Genomic DNA, 18,898 nt, shown 5'->3' on the forward strand with positions numbered 1-18,898 from the left:
GTGCTTGTACATGTGTACCAGTCTGCTGAATGCCAGCAGGCCTCCTCATTTTCCCTTTTCTGTATACACATCCATACACTGTTGTTGATCTGCTCTAACCAAAGTGCAGGTGAACACACAGAGCAGCCCAGAGCCTCGGCTGCCTCATTAGCCTCCACCTCATTACGGGATTTTTCTATCAGTGTGTATTCAGTTGGCTGCTTCTCAGGCCAGTGGTTCCATGTATGACAGGCCATCCCAGAAGCACCGCAATAATAAGATAAGCTTAACCCCGAATAAATGAGTGGAATCGGGTTAATTTCCATGTTAAGTTGCGTTGGGAAGCTGCCCTTGTATTCCCTCATTCTGCTGAGCCAACTTTCTACACACATACTGAGGTGTTTTTATTGTAGCTGAAACATTAGAGAGCACATTTAAAGTTGAATTTAAGGAATATTAGAACTAATAATGGCGTAATAGTTAAGGGACTTGTGCCTTTCTGATGTGCCAGTGATAGTGTTTTAGCAAACATAATGCATTTTCGATAATTATTTCTTCACAGTACACAACAACAACAAGAAAAAATTGCTGGATTCAGAAGCACAAACACAGCAGAACAAAGAGATGTAAGAGTGTCAACCATGCAGTTGAAGTTCAGGGGTATTCGATCCCATGCATGATTGGAGGAATTATTCAACAGATTTTATTAATGTGTTCTTAGTTTGTGCTTCTGTGTGTGTGTGTGTGTGTGTGTGTGTGTGTGTGTGTGTGTGTGTGTGTGTGTGTGTGTGTGTGTGTGTGTGTGTGTGTGTGTGTGTGTGTCCATACCAGAACATGCAGTGTGCTGAAGCAAGGGTTTTCCTGTTTCAAACTCTTAGGCAGACATCTTGTTTTGAGATTAAAAAAATATCTTTGTGCCATAGTTTAATTTAGAATTTTTCTTCATTTAGGTTTGCAGCTATACTAAAAGCCAATTCATGGTTTCTGTGTCCCTGTGCTCTGTGCACGATGCAGACTTCGAAAGCAGACAGGATTGTAATCACGCTAAGTTATGCGGACAGTCGCGTTGTCTCTCACATCAAATACACTAAAACACACAAGGCTCACATGGATATTTCTGAGAGGCTACCTGGGACTTTTTGCTGTTTTTCCAGCAGCTAGTTACAGATTGAGCTGCAGCTCAGTGTCAGTGGGATTATTCCTCAGGTGAGGAGAGCACATTGAGCAAACATAGCTTTAAAATTCTGAGGAATTTAGTCAAGATGTCTCGTTCCAATCACAAAGACACCGAGGCTTGAGGTCATTAAACACATTTTGTGACAGGAGGCTAGGGTTGCAAATTTGAAATCCTCTTAATCAATAATCACAGTGTGATTGCTAATGATTAACTAATACCATAAATGACAGCTGACATTTGTCTAGTGCCTGTATCTGACATTGCTAGTTTAGTCAACAGACACGTGATTAGAGCTTCACACGTCCTAGTCGATCCTGGCTCGTCTTAAAAACATGAGCTCTGGCCGGAGTCCATTGAGTGTTACACAAAAACGTAGTCATGGTGGCCTCTTGCTAGTTAAAAAACCCACAGCGCTTTCTGCTCGCCAATATGAAACTCCCTATAGTATTAAACAGAGTAATAAGAGGCTCCACCTAGTGGCACAGCAAGGAACTAGAACTAATCTACATTAAGGGACAGCTTGGTTGTAACGATGGATTTTTTGTTTTGTTTTCTTACGCACTGCAGAGTTATTTTTTGTCAAGCATGCACAATGGATTGATTTTAATAAATTTAATGGATCTCAAGTGTGTCTTACCAAGTAAAATGATATCAGATTGGGATTCCGTATTGGCAGATCCTAAATATTAAATGACTCGGATTAGTTTGGGGCAAAAAACAGGAGATCCCTAGAATTTAGAACTTTGTACCATGTTTGGGTGCCATCAAAGAAAAGCAGGGAGAAATCAAAGCACCTTCAATATCAGGCTGCAACTACTTCAATAACAACTCTTTTAGAGATTAATTAGAAGATGTGGATAGAGGTCTATAAAGTCAGCATGCTTGCAGTGAGGGTTGCAATACAGCACGGACCTTAATAGACTTGGGTGGGTGATAAAATTTACATCAAACATACCTTTGTGGACACAGAAAGCGTAAATTGGCCTTAACATGGCACTGCTAATATCATTAACACATCACATGAAGTCAGCACCAACATTATTAAAACTATGTGATTTAACAGCTGATTTCATTCATATTTTTAACTGTAACATATATTTTATTTCTCAGTGTGACCTACAGTACCAGTGCCACTGATGACTTCATCAAATCTGCCTAAAATCAGAAGAGAAAACTGTGCTCGGTGAGGTGCTGTGTGTGCAGCTTGAGGGGGTCTCACCTCTTGAACAGAAGCTTGTTGAAAGAGAGGAATAAGAGGATTAGTTCTCGGTATGTCAATGTGAATCTGCAGAGAGAGAAAGAGAGAAAAAAAAAAGACAAACACTGAAGCAACGGGCAGGTTAGCACAGATCTGGCCATCACAGACAGTGACAGAAACAGAGAGCGAGAGCAACAGTTAGTGGATTGGTGTCCTTGATTGAAGTCAGACTGGGGTTTCGGTGGTCTGAAATGGATAGCAGCTGTGGTCTTGAATGCAAGTGTTCGTATGGGTGTCAGTGTGTGTTGCGATGTATCAGTGATAGTATGTGCTTGTGAGTAAAATTGTGTGTGTTTTCGCATGTGGGACCACATTTACACCATTTCAGATTGTCTACCCCGCAGATGAACAATACGACAGGCAGATAGATTCGTCAGAGGGGAGCCAGACGGATGCAGGGCGGCAGCTGGAGCCAAGCCAACTGAAATAGTCCGGACTGTTTTGTAAGAGCGTGCGGCTGGTTACTGACAGGACTGAGGATTGAGCTGTATCCACAGTCCTGTCCCTTCTGAACACCTTACCTCTGTCACCTTTGGCTGCAGCACCAAAGATTCAGGACTCATCCTAGGAATGTCTATGTGGATCTGACAGCAACATGGGAGAGAAATGTGTTACACACACACACACACACGCACACGCACACGCACACGCACATGCACACGCACACACACACACACACACAGAGAGAGACACACACTTATACTCAAGAGTAGCAATGTAAAAGTCCCTGACATGCACCTGTGTTCGACATACCTACTGCATTTCAAGAAGCACAGTGAAACAAAAAGAGAACATTTGGTACTTTTTTTTTTTTTTTAAAGTTATTTTTTTGGCCTTTTATCGGCTTTATTGGATAGGTGCAGTGAGAGAGACAGGAAATGGGAGAAGAGTCAGGGGAAGACATGCAGCAAAGGGCCACGAGCGGGAATCGAACCCGGGCCAGCTGCGCCGAGGACCAGCCCCTGTACATGGGTCACCCGCTCAACGCGTTGAGCTATACGAGCGCCCAACATTTGGTACTTTTAACCCTGGGTCATAATCTTATGACTGTGTCCGTTCTGACTAAAACAAATTCCTGCAATTGGCTTCAACACATAATCCGAGACACCTTTTTCTGTTTCCTCTTGGTCACACTTAAGTTGGAATTATACCTCCACAGAGTGCATTTTTGCATTGATTATGTTAGTTTTCATTTGTTTCCATCTTTGTTTTGAACCCATTTCTGAATATGTTGGGTTTGCTTGACTTGCACATTTCTGAAGTGTGAAGGTCCTACATCCCAGGTACATGTACAAGTTCTTCCGGCAAACAAAAGACACATGCATCTGGTGTGATTTCTCTAAAATTGAGGTTAATTCAGTAAAGTTCAGGAGGCTGATGATGTTTGTTATGGAAAATTTTGCTTTGCCACAGTCACAAACGTGCAAAAGCGCTGATGAAAATAGCAACATGACCCCTAGTCAGCACGGCCACAACAATGAAAAGACCCAGATTGAAAAAGACAAGAATCTGGCACTGTATTTAAAGACTTTGCAATGCTGCCAAACGCCTTCACGTTCAAAGCAAATATAAACAGCATTCAATTCATATTTTTGATCTATTGGCCCATATGGCTGAGCTCCAGCTAGGTCTGAGTGATTAAACACTGACAATATGTGCTGAAAACAGCAATAAGAAAATTGTTCTATAGAATGTTTCATGGTTTCATTTAAATGCAGTAGATGCAAACCTCCATAAAAGTACATAACAAAAACATAAAATTCAGTTGCATTTCTTTATATAAAGCATATCTACGTGAACTCATTCCCTTATTCGTATTTGCCTGTAAATCGTTGCTATATTAACACTGAAATCATTATCTGTATGCCTTGATAAATTGGTTAAATTCACAGTATTGTGGTTAAGTTCAAACAAAACCTATATTCTCTTGGATTTTATAAAAAATAGGTAATTAAAATGATAAAATATTGATACTGACTGAAACTAAACATTTATTGTGATACATTTTTCTGATTCTAACTAACAAATATAAAACTGTAAGTGGCTACAAGTAAAAGTTCAGGTTTGCTCAATCGTGAGCGACAACAAGGGTCTGTATTATTGCCCTCTAGTGGTTGAAAATGTTGAATGACTGTAGCACACAAACTACTTGTGTCAAACTTGAAACTCAGTATCTTTCAACCAACAAGCTGCAGCATTAACACTTCTATGTCCTGACTGTTTCAAGAAAAGACCAAAGCTGGATTTTTTACATCACTTTCTCTTGGGATCGAACAAAACTGCAGCGGCACTTCAAAAAGCTCACAGTGCAAGCTGGGACTTCTACATACACATATGTGTACACATATACACAAGCTGTTTGGGCAAGTTACCAACATCATAAACAAATACATGAAAGAGGCAGATGGACGGACACAAGAAGAGGTATAAACTATGGAGACAGATGGATGTGGAGAATGGATGATGGACAATCTAATATGAAGATAAGACACAAAAGTACATGTATGTAAATACTATCTACGGCCACGCAAATGTGTCGATAAAATGACATTCAAACTCAATGTCACGCACAGTTTGGGTGCCAAAGCAACATATGTACAAACACACATAATCAGCCACACAGCAAAAAATAAAAAAATCACTAGAAATCAGTGCTCACTTGGAACAAGCAGAATCTGGCAGAAAAAGAGGCTTGAAGACGTGATCCAAACAATCATCAAAACAAAGTATGCCAGCTTTCTGGCGCAGTGTAGAGGAGATCAATGGGAAATTGGACAGAATATGAGAAATGTGTGTTTTTGGTATCGACAGCCCACTTTGATGTTTCTTATCGGCCTGAAATGAATGGGAAGTAGTCGAGTGTTAAAATAAAAAGCAGGAGGGGGAAGAGAAAGACGGATAAACAGAGAGAGGGAGAAAGAAGATGATATTTTTAAAGCCAAATAGAGGTGTTCATTTAAGCAGCTCTCTAAAGCTGGTCGTCTCTACTCTGTGGGCAGAGCTTGACCACACTCCCCTCAGGTCAACACAGACAGACAGGCAGACAGACGGACGGACAAACAATCCTGTGAGCACATAAGGGAGAAAGAGGAAAGAATACAACAGGAAAACAAGCATAGAAAGGCCTTTTTGCCAGATAACTGGCTCCAGTAATCCTGACTGCGGGGTGAAATTCTGTCAGAACACACTCTTTCTATCCACCAGCATACATAAGTTTGTGCCCTGGATTTCTGCTGAGGTAATACATTAGCAAAAGAATGCTGTTCTTGTAATTGGAAAGGGACTCTTTTGTAGTCCGCCCTTTATTCATTCCTTCAAGTTCTGGGATTCAGACAGGACAGGTGTTAAAAAATTGAATTAATTCAAGTGAACTGTCCGGTGAATGTGTGTGTACATGTCATGTCTGTGAGCGTATACCTGTCTGTATGTGTCTTGATGATGTTCGTCGTTGCGAGAATCGTAGTATTGCTGGATGAAACCGAAATATTCTTGTCTCTTCCTCTGTAGAACGCTTTCTCGCCTTTCTGCGTTGGCTGGCAGGTAACCCTGATAGACAGAGAGAGACAGAGAGAAAGAACGTGAAACAGAAAAGAAGGAAGAGCAGGAAAAAATGTTAAATTTTAATTGAGAAATTAGTTTTTTCAAAGTCGAAATAAAAAACACAGGTTTCATTAAAATTATCTTGCGTGTTAAAAATCATGTTGTACACAATATTCTTCTTTTTATCTTCTTAAAAACTAGATTAACTGAGGTTTTGGATCAAACACAAAGCACTGAGAGTTCTGATTCAAAGTAAAGTTGCAGTGATAAAAAATTCTCTGGTAGTTTGTGCGTTAAAAAAAATTGACATTTCGGACACATATCTATTTCCTTTCTTGCAGAGAAATAAATAGGCAAAAAACATCTAGAGCTCAGTAATTAATCTGTTAAAAATAACTTGTTTCATTTGTACAAATACCAAAGTGGAAAAACAATGTCTTTCTAACAGAAGGTTATGTTCCAAGATGGTTTTTCTTAGCATTAAAGTGTTTGTAAAATGTCTCCAAATATCAATTTTTGCACAAATTCAAGGGGGAAAAAAAATCTATGGTTGTGTTTTTACACTAATCTAAGCAACTGTGTCTCATTTTATTTTATATTTACCCAACAGATACATCAGTGGCATTGAAATTCCCAGATACCTCTCAGCACAAAAACTATTGCTTGAAATGTCACACCTTAAAATGTAGCTTCATTAGAACCTAGAAAAAAAAACACCAATCTTCGTATTATCAAATGATTGTACTATAACCATTTTATAAGGAGTATTGAGCTCAAAATGCTAAAACTGGCGCTGATTTCACACATTTGACAGTATCTGAAATATACTAGAAACATTAGCTTGTAGAATTAGCAACATATGTCCAGATAAAAAGTAACCGCCTCCCAACTAATACAGCTGTCTGTTTCTAATATACATGCACACAGACATGCTTGTTGGTTCGAGGTGAGTACGACTCACTAATTCAGCTCTTCAAATACTCCAGAAGACTGTCTTCTCAGTGTTTGAAACTGCATGAAGTTTTATGTTGCCTGTCTCTCTCATATTTATTTGTGTCAGTACTATTTAATGAGACTTTATTTTGAAACTTGTTCTAAAACCTTTGAGTTTGTTAGCCAAGTTCAACCACAAACCAAACTGCACCACCTGGGATTACACGCAGTCTGTAAATGGCACACTTCACTTTGCAAAGAAAACTTTGTGCTGCTTGACCAAATGCTTTCTGCCTCTTAGAGGACCTACCTTTCTGTGCGTGCGTTGGTGGGGGGATGTGTTTGTCAGACGGTATATGCGAGCATGCATTTGTGAAAGAGTGTATCCTCGCTGTGCAGTCAGGCTTATGCAATGAGGAGAAAGTCAACTCCAAAGTGAGCAACAAATATAATGTCTATTAAAAGCGAGAGCTGAGACCAGGGGTTCTAAAATATTCACGGATCTTCAAAACTGAACTCAAACATGACTTGCAGGCCCGAAAAAAACAAGTCCCCGTGACAAAAGGCTGTTTTGTCTGACTGTTAAACCTACAAAAGACCCTTTTTACATTTTAAACATGACGTCTACGAATGGATGACTTCTGCCAAATGTTCCTCTATGTAAGTGAAATACGAGTGCCTGTTGGGTGGCACAATCGAAAAGTTTCAAGACTGTTCGTGCTGTGTTTGCACGGAACGCAACATGGTCATTCGTACGCAGTAACAGTCACGAGTCAAGAGAAGCTGGGACGTGACGCCATCAACAGCGGAACCTGAGCTAAACATGTTTTTGAGACGGCTGGATGGAGGTCACATTTTGATTAGGTGTGTTCTTTTACTTTTATAAGAACAGTCTTGGAACTTTGTGATTGCACCTTGATTAAAGAAGCCGACAACACCAATGACGGACTGGAACTTAATGTTACAAAACTTGTTCCACACTTTTGTCACGATATGATGCTTGAGCAACTTGAGAAGACCACAAGAAGTGACTGAAACTTCCTACAAGCTTCCAAGTGTATTTTTGTTCTTATTTTGGTACATAGGCTGCTCCCAAAGGTCAAAACTAAAACTCCCTTCTTGCATCTTACAAAGGCGAGAGACTTGTAAATGTTTTAGCAAACAGATGCTCTCTTCATTAGTCGGCCTGCTTCGTACATGTATTTGTCATCACTCGCAATTAAAACTGAGCCTTTCTTGGAGAACACATTTGGATGCTGTTCAGACACATCTGAGAGTTAACTCTGTTTTGGACTGGCTTTAGTTGATTTGCCATCAAACTAAACTGATCTACCTGCACCACCAGAGACTCAAAAAATTATATCAGGTTTTAAAAGGCTGATGTTCACAGTGTTTGTTTTCTGTGCACATTTTCGTCTTTGTTTTGACTCTGCAGTCTGGAGGTTTTGGAAGCAGGCTGCCATTTTTTGGGGTAAAACACAAGCAAGCAAACAGAGACACACGCAAACTATCAATTTTGGATAACTGTCTAGTGGAAAGTCAATAGAGGTAGGAACATAAAGTTGCTCTTTCATTGTTTTTGCTGTTTTTGTTGTTTTTTTTGTTCAGTTTTCCCCCAGAGAAGGCCCCAGGAGAAGTCTGCAGAGTCGGGAGGATTATTTGGTGCACAACAATTTTGCTTGCAGACACTCCAACACACATACACGCCACTAGAAACTAGCTAAAATACACATCCTCCCGAATCCAAACATTCTTCTCACTCGTGTGTTTGTTATGACACATAAAATGCCCTCATCTCACATCCCATTTTCCATTCCCCTGTCAGCACATCCATCAGTGAAAGTAATTCCCCAGTCTCTTTTTGCTGTCGGCTTCAGTCACTAACCCTAAAAAAAAGCAAAAAATGTAAATCGTCTCACAACCACAACACTGCGAATGAGGCAGGTCTAACTCATCCACACCTCCCGTCCCATCTACCCGACCGCCGGGTTCTCAGTCAGAGCTGCCACTCATCCATATGCTTCCATTTCTGCCGGCGGAAATCAGCCTCGGCGCTGACTGGAGTTTTTATTTTTCCCCCCCCCCACAATCGGTCGCTGCCAAAACATCCACGTGTCACATGTTGAAACTGCTCCATATGCAAGCACACGCGACACCTGCACACAACAGCTACGAAGCTAGTGGGCTCCGGTGTTAGGTGCCAAATAAGAGAGAGGAGAGTGTGTTGAAGGTTAATGGACAGCTTAGTGGAGGTCAATCACACAGCAGCTGCATTACTGCTCAATAGGACGGCAGTGTACAGACACACAGGGCGATTTGAAGATTATAAAAGAGACACAAACACTGTCAAGCACTTCACTGTGATTCCATTGTGCAGTATTAGTCTCCTTTATTACTAATCATAGGATATACACTCACTGTAATACTGTTATAAGGATGCTGCAGGAAAAGATGTGCAGACAGCAGAAAATTAAAGTGAACTTATGCTTGAACCTGACAAATTTTTTTTATATTTAATTTGTGGTCGACTGGTTAAAAAGGATGAGTGGAGATTTTTTTTTTTTTTAAGTCAGAGATGGGAGGCTGAGAGCGAAGCATAAATGCATGACAGCTCTGCAAACCGCGGCAGCTTCCTCCTGCCTCCGTTAATCAGCCTACATAAAACCTCATCTCTTCATTCTTCCTTGCATCAATCTACTCTCCCTCCACTTCAGTAAACTCTCTGCAAAAACAGAGGAAATATGCTCGGGGAATCCATTTGGGGAATTTAAATGAAATTGTGTTTTTTTTCCCCCTACTTAGCGGGAACACATTATCCCGGAAGCAGACTGGAAACAAACCGTCCCACTGTGGGCACAAGAGAAGTTGAACAAACAAAACTTTGCTTACTGTGTTTAAAGGCTCTTATTTCTGTGTTTGCACACGTCAATTTTGACACAAATATGAGTTTTGATGCATGATTTGTGGAATTTGGAATCAGTTTCATGCTCTCGACAGCAGCCAATAAAACTTACCAGGGCTTCACCCTCTCACTGATCCAGATTTAATCTCTGATGTGTTTTAATGTCATTCACTTCAGCGACAGGGTTTACATATTAATAATCACTAAAAGTTGAATAAATCTGCATTTTTAGCCATTTCAAGCTGATCTCAGTGTAACTGCAATAGATTGGTGGGGAAAGTATTCTAATAGTATTCACATGCACAACAGGAACACTCCAGAAACCTGATAATATCAAGAATACTGCTGAGAATGTTAATGCACTTTGTGTGTGGAATTTAAATATCTCATGTTATATCAGTATATTTAACTTTTTAACAATGTAATGACAGTCTCACATGTTCCTAGAATGTGTATTACAAGTTTCACCCAAGAATACTCTACAGATCATTGCAACATGCCAAAAATAACCCATGTTTCATCCCTGTTTCAAGCAGGATGTTTAAATGACTGTGGCTTTCCTAAGAATAAGCAATTATCTGCAAAACAAATAGAAAAACTTCACTTTGCATAATACGGGCCCTTAAATATTCACTTCTGGAGATTTTGGAGTCTTAAAGTTTCACAGTAAAACCTAAAATTGGAGTAAAGACAACAGGGGTCCTCCCCCTTTATACAAGCATTTTCATTTCTCTGTATCTTCACCACAATGGAACATAAAATTTGGCTATTATTAATGTACAATCCACCCATCAGGGCAATTAAACACTGATTCACTTTAATACCAGATACCAGCATGCATGCTGTTCAATTCTTGACATCACCATTCAAGCATGGTAGCGCATATTAACTTCACTCACTAAAATTTACTTTTTTGATGTCAGTAGAGCTATTTCTTCTGTTTTTTAATCTATCAACTCTTTTACAGACTACTCAATTCATCCAAATGACAACTTTTCCTCTAAATCAGCAAAGTGGCAATTCATTTTAAGTTAATTTTATTTGGACAGAATGGATGTCACGGTATAATAGAGCATGAAAGAGGTAAACTGGCAATTCCAATATGACAAAAATTACATTTTGAATAAAAGATGGCTCATTATTAAAAACAGTAGTATAACTTAAAAAAAGAAATCCAAGTTTCAATTAAACCCTTTAACAAAGTGACAACATTTGGTTTAAAAATTAAACAAAGTGCAACAAGGACACATTGAATACTTGACAAGCACAGAACAGATAAAGCAATTCATTCGTTGCATTGTGTTCAAATTCTATGTAAATACAGATGAATACAGAGCACAGGCCTCGTCTTTAATTCATGTGCAGTGAGTTGGTGAAAAGACGTGACAATAAAATCTGGGATCTTGGAACTGACTGCTGGTTAACATGAAGTCTCAGTGGGCTGTGACAGAAAAAATATGTAATTAAGCACTGCTACATCAGGAATTTAGCTGATGTGAGCACGGAGAGCAGGAGAGAAGCCTCCTCGCCAAACAGCACCTACATATTTCTCTTCAGATGTTTGTGTATCGTGCTGTGCTGCTGTTTGCACATGTACATTTGAAGTACTCCTATTGTTTGGAAGCTTTGAAACATTTAAACTGAACCATGTCAAACTTTGCTGCCACCACCACCGTCTAAAACTGTTGTGATGACTGCAGGTAACCAGTGCCTGGAGCCTAGAATGACTGCTGGTGTGCTGAAGTAGCAATTAGGGAGCGATACTTAAGAAAAACAAACAAGAGCCATTTAAAAACATCGATAAACTCATTTTTCATCGATTATGGTCATGCTTATACTAATCGCAGCAGCTTTAGATGCCAACCACTGTAAAACAAATCCAAAGGCAAAAACTGAACACTAAACCTAACTCTCCATGGTGCTGAAAACAGGAAGCAGCTGCTACATTCTTACCTGTTTTAAAATTATAATTCATATTCCTATTAATTGTAAAAGATAACACATAAAATCTAAATCAAGTGACTTTTAAATGTTGTACATGGTGTTTCTGACTACAAAAACTAAAAAAAAAGGGAGGCCCCCAAAGCCAAAGTATAGTTCACACACTGACTTAATTACAGCCTTTCCTAACTTTGTCAATAAACCTGTGATATAATCCACAGGAGGAACAGACACTACACAGTAAACAGCGCTGCTTTTCACTCAACCTCACTTAAGGGATGACACGTCTGTAATATTTCAAGTGGGCCGAATGCAAAGAGCCTATTTCCCCACAGATATACATACACAAAGGCAAGCATCTTTCATTTTCTGGTCCTGAATCTATTTACAAAAAGCAATTTGCTCAAGTCCTAATAGTTAATCCTGAGAGTGGTTCTTTTGAGCTGGAATGTCGCAGACGAAAAAGGAACAAAATGTTCTAGAAATATGCGACATGCCATTAGGACTGCATACTGAGGAGGGTTGACAAAAAAAAACAACACATTGTTCTTTTTCAGGGGATGTAATGATGTGTACTGTTGTACGGTAACAGTTTAACATAATAATCTCTAAATCTGTCCCCGCTGCCGCCGCTCACTGATATATCTCATATAACCCTTTAGCCTTATCAATATTTCCACAGCCAGTTAGTTTTTTCCTTTCCCGTCACTTCACATTTAACAGCCGCACTCCATTAGCAAATGTACATATTGCCACAGGCTGACATTCTTTCACAAAGCAGAAAAGCCATTTAATTTCTCTCTTTCTCCTTCAGGCTTGGACATCAAGTGCTCTTTAAACAAATGAAATAAGACGGTATTATTTCTGAAATAATAGGAAGTTTAACCGGATGTGTTTCGGAGGCCGCAGGCAACCTGTGGAGCCTCTTGCAAATAGCAGAAAGAGGCAGAGGCAGGCTACAAATTGCTCTCTCACGTTGGAGATTTTGTTTGCCTGCTTTTTCATTTCCACACTGGCTAATAACAGTGAAGACAGTTATGGACGATTTCTGTGATGCGGCGGTAAATGCGAGCCGTTGGGGGAGCATTACCGAAGCTATGACCGCGGTGGGAAAACTTGTTTCTCGTCTTTGTCAAGTAAAGAAGAGTTCGGCTCAAGCATGCCTGCTGGAGGGGAAGGGGAGAGAGGGGAAAAAAAATCAAATAAGTTGGTGCACGCTGGTGAGCAGGAGAAGGGCACAAGGGACGCCACTGGAGTGAAGTTTTATTAGGTGCCTCTGCCAAGTTTATGGAATACAGCGTGGGCTGTGAGTCTGAATGTGTGTCTGTGTGTGCAGCAGACGGAGAATAGATTTTTGGAGTCTGATCCTTCCTATCTATTTCTTTACTGGATCATACCAGAGGCAGGACAGAAGAGGCAGTCAAGTGTTGTGACACTCCAGAAGATGAGAGTGCTTTCGACACTGTGCCCATTTTTCGCTTTAATCCGAAACCTCAGATTTAACCCGGGGATAATTCACGCCGCCGCACAAGGCTCCGAGATGTAGGAACCTATTGAAAATCCCGCGAGTTGGAGTGCAGATGACTTCAGATATGTATCTTGGCCACTGATTTGAACGCGCTCAGCTGTTGGGGCCGCAGAGACTCTAACGCTGAGCTGACAATTGAAGTACATGGACTGCCGCAATCTGCATAAAAAACTGGACTCAGCCAATCAGGACGCACAGACATAATGCAGATATTTTTAGATGCACTCTGGAGTATATCACTATCTCCGATGCTCATCGCAGATAAACATGAATACGTCTGCTTAGAAATCACAGAGAGAAAGCCAGAACTGAGAACTTTTCTTCCACATGCACTGGAGTACTGCATGGAACCAACTAATTTGGCATGCTTTTAATGGTGCCAATTTGTCAAAATGTAATTACACTTGTCTATTACAGCTGTCAAACTATTCCCTTTAGGCTAAATGCTGTGTAAGAGTGGCAGAAGTAGTCATGGAGGAGGGATTGTCTCAACAGTAACCAACAACAGTGGTTAACTTCTTTCATTTTTGTCTCTATTTTACTATTTTTATTCCCGGGTCTGCATTCATTCCTCTGTGCTCTCTGTTTATTGTGTTATTCCTTGCTTCTCTGCCCTCCACACAATCCCCACCTCTGCTAGCTCCATCTGTTTCTCCCCAGGGAAGCAGAGGCGGTCTAACCATCGTTTATACAGACCACGGGGCAGCTGCGCTTTGCAAGCCTGGAGTGCGCTGTTGTGTTAACTTCACATATGGACGCACTGTATAGACAGCAACCCACACGCATGCACACATCCTGTACGGACACGCAAACGCAGAAAGACAAAGATGTACAATTGACTAAACCATTAACGGGGTGTTATCTATGGTACATTAACTACCACCCGGATGCACACACATGTACAGAAATACACAAAACAGTCGGCCAAAGTAGCCAGGTGCCTCCTTCCCCTCCCGTGTTTGACTGCCTACACTGCAGGCAGAGCTTTGAGACTTCATACAGTTTTATGAGTCTTCACTTCAGCTGAGTACCAAACAAAGCAGCAGTTAATAGTTAAAGCGCTCAGTTGGTAACCTCCCACCACCAAAAAACACAAACAGGCACACAAACGCGCGCACACACACCTTTAATGGCATCTTTTCTGCAGCACATTAGCTATTGTGCGGTAATTAATGGGAAAGTCACGGCGTTCAAAAAGCCAGTCTTCTCTCTGCAGACTAGAAGCTGTACACCACAACAATGGCTTAATGAGTAAACACACCGTGCGTCTCATGAATAAATTATTTGTGCCTCACAATTAATTTTCCCCATTGAAGTTTATAAAAAAAAAAAAAAAAAGCAGGACTGGTACCAGTCTTCATAAATCAAAAAAGAGGGGGTGGGAGAGGTGGGGAGAAGGAACATGACAGTCACTTTGTGTGTGCTCGTGTGTGCCTGAGACCATCTGTAATGTGTTTATTATTTGTGAGTTTGTACTTGTGTGTATGCAAGCGTGTGTACATTTGATTAATCTGTGTTTTCCTTCTGTTTACGTGTGAGGTTACATAGGTTTTTGTCTTCCATTGTGTTCGCGTGCAAGTGTTTCGCTGAGTATTTTTATGTTTTGCATAAATTAGTGTTTGTTTCAGTGTGTCTCTTAGTGTTTGAATGTGTGTGAAAGTGTGTGCGCATGAAACTTACTGAGAGGAGCTTCCACGCTATCGGTCGGACCTGTCGTGGGATTCCAGACCAGCTGAGTTTCCGTAGCTCTTCTGCAAAACAGGAATAAACGTGGGGAGTTGTTTAAAAATGAAAGCATTAATAGTCATTATTTTTTTCAAACAGCCTCATACAAAGTGCAGTAAAAATGGAAAAAAATGAAATTTAATCAACATTTGGTGACAGGCATTTTCTTCCATGAGTACCATATTGTGGCCCCTCTTCAGGCATTTAATGAAAGTCTCACGTCCCCCTTTAAATTTTGAGATCAAGATACTGTAAAGATGGTTCATTTCATCGTTACTGTACAATTTTGACAACAGAAAAAAAATTAAAAGTGAGCAGCTTCATCTTAAATCCCAGTAAATGCGAGTACAGGGAGCAGGAGAGAAGGAAAATGCTTATTGAAGTGAAGCACAGCAGACATATGAGTACACTAACCCACAACAAGTCATTGTTTATAGGTTTCCACCACTTCTGACTGATCCTCGGCTACAATTTTCTACAGAGTTCTACCCTGTTGGATAAAAGCTAATGATAATGTTAGCCGTACTAGCCCACAACATGCACTATGCTAAGATTGAACCATTGTTGTGGGGATTTGCTGTCAGAAATATAGGTTATCTATGGGGGTCTTGAGTTACTCAGATGCTGGGAGTGCATCAAGAATCTTGTGTTCACTCTTGCAACCAACAGCAGAACATTCAATGTGCTTTGCTAATGGCTGAGACACTTTAGAGTTAGCAGAAGCAGTGCTAGCATGTAAATAAACCTACTGCTCATTCGGAATAGCTCATCTAAGAAGAAGCAGGCAGTGAATTCAAGATTAGGTAGATTTTGGGTTGACGACTATCCGTTAGCTACTGTGCATGTAGAACCTAGATACATTTCTTACTGGCTTTGCAAAGCTGGGAGGTCTTCTGGCAGTAGCGAGCATCTTCATAATCTCACAGCTTTCAGTTTACACCTCCAAGTTTATCAAACGTACACAATAACACAATAAAATGGGTTTTCACCATATGGGGCCTAGAAAATAGCAACAATTCTCACTTCTGCAAAGTTTTTCAATGTTCTTGGCAGGCAGCTTGTGCCAAGCATCCTGCAGAACTTGCCACACAGTGTGGTGTTGAATTGCAACACGTCTAAAGTTAGAAAATGCATTTATATTGAAAAATAATCACAGCTAATATGCTGTTATGTTATCATTTAAACTCTCAAATATTGATCATGAAGAAGAGGCTTGTTCCACTAAAAACGACTGATATTTTAATTAGTAAGTTGTCCTGGAGAGGAAATGCTTATTTTCCTTTTAGATGTCTTCAATATTTTTCTTTTATTATGAGTACTTGAAAAGCCCCAGACTGTCTTGTAAATCGTTGCAGAAAAATTCTGACTTTGATCTCAAATATTAATACTGACCTCAGCTCAAAGCAGGTTCTTTTTCCTCCATTGTTTTGGACATTACTGATCTTGTGCTGTGGTTAAGCATGTTTTCCTAAAATGAGGCACTTTTTCAACAATCTGTTCCTGTCTCTCAAAATAAAACTTTCTTCACCTTTCTCCATGATTAATGGGCATTTACCAGCCTACAGCTAAGCCCAGCATGGTGGTGTGGTCAATCAGTCAATCAAGCAGCCAGCTAACCAACCATATCCTCACTGTCCAAACCTCCCATCCTGTCTGTCTTTTCTTTCACTGAAAATATTTGATGGGCTAGAAGTGGATTATTAACTTACATTTTCCCCAGGCCGGCCGTGGAGAGCCTGCAGGCTATAATGTAAAATAAATCTGATGGAGAGGTGCAAATTGAACTTTCAAATTGGTGGAGAGTACTCCCCTTTGGGTCCATAAAACCTAGAAAATATGTCTGAATGCTAAGTGCTAGCCAGCTCTTTTCTCTCCAGCACACAGGAAGTGCTTTGTCTTGTGTTATTTAGCAACCAGAGGCTTCTATTTCATCCTGTTTACAGTGAATGGAACACAACAAGCAAACTACAATAAAAGGTGCAGGATCTGATTTCCCTGAACCAAAAACAGGCCATATTAATAAATAGAGATAAAGCTTTTGTACAGCCTACACCCAGTACATTGTAATTTTCATTCTGACGCACTTTGGTTTTGTTGGATTTTTTTGTTAAATTCATGACATATTTTCCTCACAGCAGTACACTACAATGCAATTCAGCACTGTGCAAATGTTTTAGGCACTTTTGATGCTCTGAACAATCGCACACAATCAGGGAGGCATCTGATTGGTTTCGGCTTCACTCTGCAGCATCACAAGCTTTAAGCATATGGAGTCAAGACAAGAAGAAGAGGAAGGAGTCCTGCAGCAGATGGTTTGGCCCCCACAGAGCTCAACATCACTGAGTCAAGAATTACAGGAAGAAATTGAAGTAAATGAGACAGAATGAATCCACAGAACAACCAAGTACCTTGAAAAACTTGTGTATCTTGGAGAGAAGGTGCTGTTTAAAAGGCAAAATATAACGCCAAATATTGATTTAAGCTTTTTCCAGCTCACTGAACTGCATGACTAACATGAAGCTCTCCATGGTAATATTCATAAAAGCATTCCTTACTTTACTTTTAGCAACTTAAACTTTTACTCGGTACTGTATTTCTCACCCACATAAGAGCCCTGAGAGGGAAGTGAAATCGCTGTATGACCTTGTCTACCAGGATCAGGCAGTTTAGGATATTGAAGATATACGATTATGCGTTTTTCAGCAGTATTTCTTAAGAGCAGGAGGTTCGTGGATGAGTTCTCGCTAACATTAACTCATCCATTATTCACAGATAAGTCTCCCTCGGCCCGGGCCCTGCAAGTCTACAAACCCCCCATTAGCATTCGATAAGACGAGTTGCCACAGCGCAAGCGGAGACAAACATAAAAACGCAGTGGAAATCTCTTCACTTGTAATTGCACTGCCACTGTTTTACCTGCATTCCAAGAGTGAAGGAACGAGAGGAAATTGATTTCCGTGCAAATGAAATGGCACAGCCTTAACATACTTTTCTGAGTAAAAGAAAAAAAAAGAAACAAATGTACCTAATGAATAAGCCAAATTCCTCCTCCACACTTATTCAAGGCACTGGCTTGAAATTGATAAGCCCTTCGCACGGAGTGAACAGTATTGATTAGCGCTGCCAAATGACTGTGCCTCGCCTGTTCTTCAAGGCAAATGCAACGGAGAGCCAGTGACAGATAGCAGAATAGGAAATAGCAATCAGCTAAACAGCAATGGGCTAAGTCCATTGGCTAAATTGAGTGAAACGCATTAGAGCTTGTTCAGCTGATGGGAGTAGCTATTTATTTACTATAGTTCCTGCACATCTTCCACTTAAAATTTCTCCCCTACCTTGTCCCCAGTGACTTTAATTATATAGAAATTCAATACAGTGATCTAGTGCACAGCATGGCTCTGTGGGTTCAGAGACAGTCAGAGCCCCGCAGTGTGGGAAGGTTTCGATTACCCCAAGGCTACCTGTGCAGCAGCAAGTCGCATGTAAAAACATAGATTTAAAAGAAACTCCGGCATGACACTGACCATAAAAGTTCAAAAGCAAATAGTGCTGCAGGTTTTTCATGGATTCTCATGTCTGTGTCTCTTTGCTTCTTTCGTTTGTGCTCCTCTGGGATACAACAAGCGCAGGGCAACACATGGAAGTGTACCAGGGCATAGGTATTAAATGCACATAATGAAATGCACATAATAAAATTAAATTTGACGGTTTTCTGAGATCTACACTCTGATGCACTAAAAACAAGAATTTCACTTTTCTTTTTTTTAAACACATCAAAGTCTGCTTACAGATTTTAGGAAGTGCATATGCAGGGAGAAAAAAAAAGTTTTACAAAGCCTTTTATTGCTCCAGGGGGATCTGAGCAAAGCCTGATAAACTGCCACAAGAGATGTCACATGAGTCAGTGTCGGTTGG

The 18,898-nt window shown here is 40.4% G+C and overlaps 1 protein-coding gene across 3 annotated transcripts in view; it reads right to left on the reverse strand.

The window, feature by feature from the left end:
- Positions 1–18,898, reverse strand: part of tbc1d22a (TBC1 domain family, member 22a) — a 158,596-nt gene that overhangs the window by 109,965 nt on the left and 29,733 nt on the right. Inside the window, exons 6-8 of one of the 3 annotated variants that reach the window (XM_023285538.3) lie at positions 14,939–15,009; positions 5,832–5,960; positions 2,376–2,441 (exon numbers count right to left, since the gene is read on the reverse strand). In XM_023285538.3, the coding sequence (XP_023141306.1) occupies positions 2,376–2,441; positions 5,832–5,960; positions 14,939–15,009 (266 nt within the window). Of the gene's footprint in view, positions 1–2,375; positions 2,442–2,935; positions 2,999–5,831; positions 5,961–14,938; positions 15,010–18,898 lie in introns of all 3 variants that reach the window. The other 2 variants (XM_023285539.3, XM_035955194.2) reach the window with 2 other exon arrangements.

The sequence above is a fragment of the Amphiprion ocellaris genome, chromosome 21, assembly GCF_022539595.1.
Source record: "Amphiprion ocellaris isolate individual 3 ecotype Okinawa chromosome 21, ASM2253959v1, whole genome shotgun sequence".
NCBI lineage: Eukaryota > Metazoa > Chordata > Actinopteri > Pomacentridae > Amphiprion > Amphiprion ocellaris.